The 7,623-nt window shown below is 43.6% G+C and overlaps 1 protein-coding gene across 1 annotated transcript; it reads right to left on the reverse strand.

The window, feature by feature from the left end:
- Window positions 1-4,989: 4,989 nt before the first annotated feature.
- On the reverse strand, window positions 4,990-7,014 carry LOC102462424 (ferritin heavy chain A-like). Its single transcript, XM_006121108.3, has 4 exons — window positions 6,828-7,014; window positions 6,295-6,441; window positions 5,738-5,863; window positions 4,990-5,272 (listed from the first exon to the last, which is right to left on the reverse strand). The coding sequence occupies exons 1-4, from the start codon at window positions 6,927-6,929 to the stop codon at window positions 5,117-5,119; spliced, it is 531 nt and encodes a 176-aa protein (XP_006121170.1). The 5' UTR covers window positions 6,930-7,014; the 3' UTR covers window positions 4,990-5,116.
- Window positions 7,015-7,623: the final 609 nt, after the last annotated feature.

Here is a 7,623-nt window from a genome sequence, read left to right on the forward strand (position 1 = left end):
AAACACAAATAGTATTGCTACTACAGGTTTTTGCCAGCACCTAGAGCTAATGCCACACACAAAAATTGGACAGCACAACAGGTATTTTTGAAGAAAGTTCTGTGCTGCAAGAGGTAAGACAAGCCAGCTAAAAAATAGGCTTCAGTCACCGTTTCTAAATTTGTGTCTTATGGGTGAGGTGGGACTTCCTCTAACAAAACTGGGTCTACTGTGGGAATGACTAACAGCACAGGAAATATACATTTAAGTTGGGCTTCTATCCCAAATTAAAAAACACAGTAAGAACCAAAAAAGTGCCTCTGTGGCTTAACCAAGTAAAAAAAAAGCAGTGACAAATAAAAAGACATTTTAAAAAGTGGAAGTCAAATCCTAGGGAGGAAAATAGAAAGAAGCATAAACTTTGTCAAATTAAGTGGGAAAATACAATAAAAAAAGCCAAAAGTTTGAAGAACAGCTATCCAAAAAAAAAAAAAAAAAAAAAATAGCAGAATGCTTTTTAAGTATATCAGAAACTAGAAGCCTGTTAACCAATGGAGCCCTTGGATGATCGAGATGGTAAAGGAACACTCAAAGATGATAAAGTCAGTGCAGAGAAGCTAAATGAATTCTTTGCTTCACTCTTCATGACTGAGGATATTGGGGAGATTCTCAAACCTGAGACATTCTTTTTAGGTGACAAATCTGAGGAATTGTCCCAGATTGAGGTGTCATTAGAGGAGGTTTTGGAACACATTGATAAACTTAAGAGTAACAAGTCACCCGGACTAGAAAGAACTCAAATGGGAAAGTGTGGAACTAAATCAGCTTCTGTACCTAATGACTGGAAAATATCTAACATGACACCAATATTTAAAAAGGGTTTTAGAGGTCACCCTGGCAACTACAGACCATTAAGTCTAATGTCAGTACTGGGCAAGTTAGCTGAAACTATAGTAAAGAAAAAATTGAGATATATAGATGAATATAATTTGTTGGGGGAAGTTAACAGGGTTTCTGTAAAGGGAAATCATGCCTTACTAATCTAGGGTGCATCTAGACTGGCAAGATTTTACGCAAAAGCTTGCCAGCTGTCTACAGTGGCCGCTTGAATTTGCGCAAGAGCACTGACTTTGTAATGTACAAAATCGGTGCTTCTTGTGCAAATACTTTCATGCTCCCACTCAGGAGAAAGCCCTCTTGCGCAAGAAGGCCAGTGTAGACAGGGAAGAACTGTTTTGTGCAAAAAAGCCACAATGGCTAAAATGGCGATTGGGGCTTTCTTGCGCAAAATCGCGTCTAGACTGGCCACAGATGCTTTTTGCTTTTGCACAAAAGCACTTTTTGCGCAAAAGCACCCGTGCCAATCTAGATGCACTTTTGCAGAAATACTTTTAATGGAAAAACTTTTCCGTTAAAAGTATTTCCGCAAAATCATGCCAGTCTAGACGCAGCCCTAGAGTTCTTTGAGGGAGTCAAACATGTGGACAAGGGGGATCCAGTGAATATAGTATACTTAGATTTCCAGAAAGCCTCTGCCATGATCCCTCACCACAGGATCTTAAGTAAAGTAAGATGTCATGGGATAAGAGGGAAGGTCCTTTCCTGGATTGATAACTGGCTAAAAGTCAAACAAAAGGTAGGAATAAATAGTAAGTTTTCAGAGTGGAGAGAGGTAGCTAGTGGGGTCCCCCCAAGTGTCAGTCCTAGGAGCAATCCTATTCAACTTGTTTATAAGTTAGAGAAAGGGGTAAACAGTGAAGTGGCAAAATTAGCAAATGATACCAAACTGCTCAGTTAAGACCAAAGCAGACTGAAGAACTTGAAAAAGATCTAATCAAACTAAGTGAATGGGCAATAAAATGGCAAATGAAATTTAATGTTGATAAATGTAAAGTAATATACATTGGAAAAGATAATCCCAACTATACATACAATATGATGGGGACTAACTTGGCTACAGCTACTCAAGAGAGAACTTGAAGTCATTGTGACTAGTTCTCAGAAAACATCCACTCAGTGTGCAGCACCAATCAAAAAGCAAATAGAATGTTAGGAATCATTAAAAAGGAGGGGGGGGGGAGAAATAGAGAATAAGGCAGAAAATAACTTATTGCCTCTATATAAAACTATGGTATGCCCACATCTTGAATACTGTGTACAGATGTGGCTGCCTTATCTCAAAAAAGATATTGGCATTGGATAAGATTCAGAAAAGGGCAACAAAAATTAGGGGTTTTGAAAGGGTCCCATATGAAGAGAGATTAAAAAGACTTGGACTTTATCTTAGAAAAGAAGAGACTATGAGGGGGAGGATATGATAGAAGTCTATAAAATTATAACTGGTGTAGGAAAAGTTATTTACTTGTTGCCACAATATAAGAACTAGGGATCACCTAATGAAATTAATAGGCAGCTAGTTTAACAAACAAAAGGAAGTTTTTCTTCACTCAGGGCACAGTCAACCTGTAGAACTCCTTGCCAGAGGATGTGGTGAAGGCTAGGACTTTTAACAGGGTGTTTTTTTTTTTTTTTTTAAAAGGCGCTAGATAGATGCATGGAGGTTAGGTCCATCAGTGGCTACTATCCAGGATAGGTAAGAATGGTGCCCCTAGCCTCTGTTTGTCTGGAAATGAGTGACAGGGGAGGGATCATGTGAGGATTACCTGTCATGTTCCCTCCCTCTAGGGCAGGAGGTATTGGCCACTGTTGGCAGATAGGATACTTGGCTAGCTGTTCTTATGAAAGGGTAACTAAGCCCCAAATAAAAGTGAGTGTAAACAGAGTTTTGGTTCTTTAGCTTGAATCATTATCAACACCCATCTTCTGAAAGCCAGTATGGTCTCATACTTGGCAGCAGAGTAATTTTATGTTTGCTGCTATTTAGTTATATAAGCTTAGGAACGTGCTTTATTCAGATCAATTTCACATTCGTTGTGTGATTAGATAGCTATTAGATCACTGAGAGCAACACAGGAGAGTAAACTAACATTAGGACCAGAGTGGAGCATTATAATCAGTTGTAGTTCAACATACTGTCTGCTGCTGACTAGAAAAACCTCACTTCATAAGATTACCCAGAAACAGAGACAAATATATACTATCCATTGGTTAGGAAGAATTTTGCATGAAATTTGACAGATGTTTGTGTTGTAGGAGCTACAGCAGCATATTACCTGCTAACTTAAAGCAGCTTTGTGTTTGAGCCAGAAGTCTGGTTTTAGGTGATGTGCATATGCCCTAAAGATACAGATCCTCATACCAATGCTTCCTCTCAATCTACACCAAGACCCAACAAAAGATTTTCTTCCAACAGGCCACTCACCCTAGTATTTATTGTAGGGCTGGTACTGGAGATTGTTTCACAAGCTATTCACCTGCACAACTGCTGCACTTTGTCAGCACAATTTCCCTTTACCTTCCAGTCTTCCCCTGACCATACAGGCATCTGATTTTTTTTTAATCTATTTCCAACTGAGGACCTCTTATCTACAGTTACTTATCTTGTTTCTAGGAGCACCAAACTCCACGTGACAGCATGGCTATAGTAGCACTGGAAGAAACACCATGAATGACCAAGTTTTACTCAGACAATAGAACTCAAGCAACAGATCTCAGCTCTTCTACAAACTCAGGCACCCAACTGGCCTCCCTCAGGGCATGCTGGTCTCCCAGCATTTTCCAGGTTAGTGAGATGGTCTCTTTAAAAAAAAAAAGGGCTACTGGGAGGCCTAGTTCAGCCCTTCTGCATGTCAGTTAGGCAAGATCATTTTTGCCACCTAGTTACTACAGGAAATAAAATGCAGAGATTGGTCCTGCCTTCAAAGTCTGGCAGCAGTAGGCACTTTGAGGACTATTGAAGCAACACTGAAGAAGGCAAACACCTGCTATCAGGAGAGGCAGGTAATAAAGGGAAGATAATTAGGCAGGAAAAGAAAAGCAGAGGGAAGAAAATGGCAAGCCACGTACAACTGGAGCCAAAAGAACACTAACACCTCCACCCTAGAAACAGCATTGGGGGAGGGGAGGGGGCCAGCACACGGGAGAAGGGAAAGAAGGTTGGGCAAGATCTTCCATACTACAAACCTCCTTGGTTCAGTGTCCTCAAATGCTGCTGCCTTACAGGAGCTTGTGTGACTTCCTTTTGTTGTCCCCCCTTCTCCATAATCTGTTGTATTCCCCCCCCCCCTTCCCCAGCTGGGAAGCCAGGTTCCATCACAAGCCTAGAGGCTCATAATCATCCCCATAGGGATGGAGCATTAGGAGTTTGTACACAGCCCAGGGATGCTGTTAGAGTGAAACCACTAATCTTGTTTCCAGCTGCAGAGATATTCAAGGAAATGGTTCCCAAACTTAGATCAGGCCTGCCCTTATGTATAGTCAGTTATGAGCCACACACACTGCCACCCAGCACTGCAGGCAGTGCTGGACCAGCCCAGAAACCAAGGAGACAATGAGGAAGCAATACTACTACTTCTCCATGTGGACTTGCACCCCATTGTTACCCTGACTTCTGTGCTGCTGCAGGACCAGCCCTAGATGGACAGCCCCAAAGCCTCCCCATGAGCAAGGAAGGAGAGCTGGATCGCAGGTGGCACCAGCAGGGCTGCAGCTGTCGCCTTTGTCCCTGGGTGTGCCCCTCTCTCCTGCAAGAGCCCCTGCCACCAGGGCGGACAGCCAGAATTCTCAGAAAATAGCCATGGACCACCCCTGGGAGGCCTGCCCCATAGTTTGAAAGCCAGGAGCATAAGAGGAACTCACAGTTAGGAGTGCCACATTCCCCCACCCCTAGTACAGACAGTTACTTTCACCATTGTCCATGAAGACCCTGCCTCAGTCCTTTCACACATTTAGTCTCAATACTGGAGCATGATACTCAGTAGTGTTGTGATTTTCCTGCCCTCCACAAGGATCCTGTTCTTTGTAGCATCAGTGTGCCTTCATAGTCACCCACTGCAGCACAGGGGGAAAAGGCAACCAGCAACCCCAGTTAGATTCATTCCATGAGCCAGGTTACACCAGAAAACAGATTTTATTCTCAGTATTTAGGTAAGACAAGGCATCTATTTTCTGACCAATATCCAGGGTAATGCAGTTAAGACATCATGACCCATACTACAGTGCTGGTCCCTAGTGTAGTTCAGCTGCTCTCCCCCAAGGTGAGCTTGTCAAACAAGTACTCTCCCATGCCATTTTCAGGCACTCCCAGGCGCCTGAGGTTGGTGAGGTGGTCTCCCAGCTGCTTGATGGCCTTCACCTGCTCCTCTAGGAAGTCCGACTCCAAGAAGTCACACAGCTGGAAGAGGAAAAAGGGAGTCACTCTAGCTCATCTAGAATTCCCTCTTTCCCTCTCCGTTCCTCCATGGCAGAGCCTGAAACCTTGATAGTTTTCTTCCCTCGGGCCCAGCACTATAAATAAAAGCTTGGATTCTTGCAGGAGGCAGCTTTGCCAGATGACATCATGGTCAATAACCCCTCCCACACACACACACACACACACAGGGTGCCCATGCAGAAGCAGTTTGTTCTGGCACCAACACAAGACGCCGCAGGGAAGGAGAGGTTATATAGAGTTGCTCACATAGTACACACCATTGAGAACAGTAGGAAGTTAGCTGCAGAATAAACCCTCTTCCATTTCCCTTCCCATCATTACCCCCTCCCTAACCCCTCAGCCTATGCACTGAAGTTAGTTATCTAACAGTGCTGGTCCAGACAGAACCCATTTTATATGGGTTGATAGTGGCAGAACACAACTCACATGAGGGTCATTCTTCTCTGTAGCCAGCTTGTGCAGGTCCAGCAGGGCCTGGTTCACTGTCTTCTCCAGCTGCAGGGCACACTGCAGGGCCTCCAGGCTGTTCCCCCACTCATCCTGCTCTGGCTTCTGTGAAGGAGATGAACCAGGAAGAGAACTAGACACTCTGCTCACTGGCAAGCTGCAGTTTTGCATCTGAAGTAGCTTTTCACCTATGCCAATAACAGCACCATTCATCCCAGTTTTTAGGGTTCTATAATTATGAATTGAAGTCATTGCTTGTGACTAGATGGAGTAAATGTCCTGCTCACAACCAAGCAAGCCCTTCTACACTTAGTGCAGAAGCCCACCCATGCTTGCATGGGCTCTTTAACAAAGATAATGCTCTTGAAACATGCAGCTGTTCCTAGTTTAGATAGGAATGACTTCAGTAGGCATAAGATCTCCCAAAAAAGCCTCCTTGCTTTCCCTTGAGGAAGGGCATTCAAACTCCAACAGCACACATGGAGATAGCAATCTAAAGTGCCCTCCCAACAACACCCCCCCCCTTTATTGCACACCTTGATGTCCTGCAGGACAATGCGGCCCCCTCGCTTATTCTGGTAGGTCAGAAACTTCTCCGCATGCTCCCTCTCCTCATGGGACTGCTCCTTCAGGAACTGGGTCATGTGCCTGAGGGCAACATCATCACGGTCAAAGTAGGAGGACTGAGGAGAAATAGAGGAGCACAGTTGAGGTAGTGATACTTCTAGCTAGTGGCAGCATACAGTAAGTCTTCAAGCTTAACAAGAATGCTGACTGCTCATATGAACAAGTTTCACCATCTTCCCACAAGGAGATGACAACAATAGCTGTTAGAGTCAGGCTTATAAGTGTCCCTAGTAACAAGCCAACAGGACCAGAAATAGTCTTACTTTCTCCCTACTCACCAATATCACCCATTGGGAAGGCAGAACACACAACTAGAGGGCTTTTTTTGTAAGAGGCAATAGCAGAAAAGCCCTTATCTGAATTTAAATGAATTGGTTAAAAAACAAACCCCACCCTTCCACCACCACCACCCCCAACAGCACATCTCTTATATTACACTCACCATGGACAAGTAAACATAGCTGGCATACAGCTCCAGGTTTACTATCTTGTTGATAGCAGCCTCACATTCAGCCTGGAAATATTGGCGCACCTGGGACTCCATTCTTCTATTTAGAAGACTTAGCACAAAAGGCACTCAAAGACCTTCCAAAGCTACTAAACAGAGCTCACAGAAAGACCATGAGCCTTCTTCTTCACAGGTAGTAATAAAGCTGTCCAGAGCAGGGTGTGGGCGTGACTGACAGCTGCTGTCATCCAATAGAAATGTCTTTCTTTCATACAGCACCAGTCACCAATATCCACAGATGAGGGATGATTGAGCAGAAGGACAACCCTTGTTGCCCTATTACGTCTTGGGCAATGGGGGAGATTGACAGATTGTAATTAGATGAAAACCAGGAGTATTCGCCAAATTAATCCAGCCTCCCACAAGCCCTTAAGACACAGAGAAGGTGGCAAATGGAAGGGCTCATTGTATATCCTTTCCCATGGGGTCTGTAGGTCAATGTTTCTCTAACATATTAAACCTGGGGAACCTTGGTCATTTTCTTCCAGTATTCAGAAGGCTCTGAGACAACTGATGAAAATTCTATGAAAGAAATGCAAACTCTCTCATTTGAAGACATGTTGGAACTATTCAGTCTGGAGAAGAGATGGAAAAAGAGGGGATGTGAGCAAGACATACAAATTAAAGAATGTATGTAGACTTTAAATTGGGTGCTCTCTTTTACCAGTAGAAGAGAATAAGGCTTTTTAAAAAGGATAAAAGGAAAAGCTTCTCAACACAACACATATGT

The sequence above is a fragment of the Pelodiscus sinensis genome, chromosome 12 (genome assembly GCF_049634645.1).
Source record: "Pelodiscus sinensis isolate JC-2024 chromosome 12, ASM4963464v1, whole genome shotgun sequence".
NCBI classification, from domain to species: Eukaryota; Metazoa; Chordata; order Testudines; family Trionychidae; genus Pelodiscus; species Pelodiscus sinensis.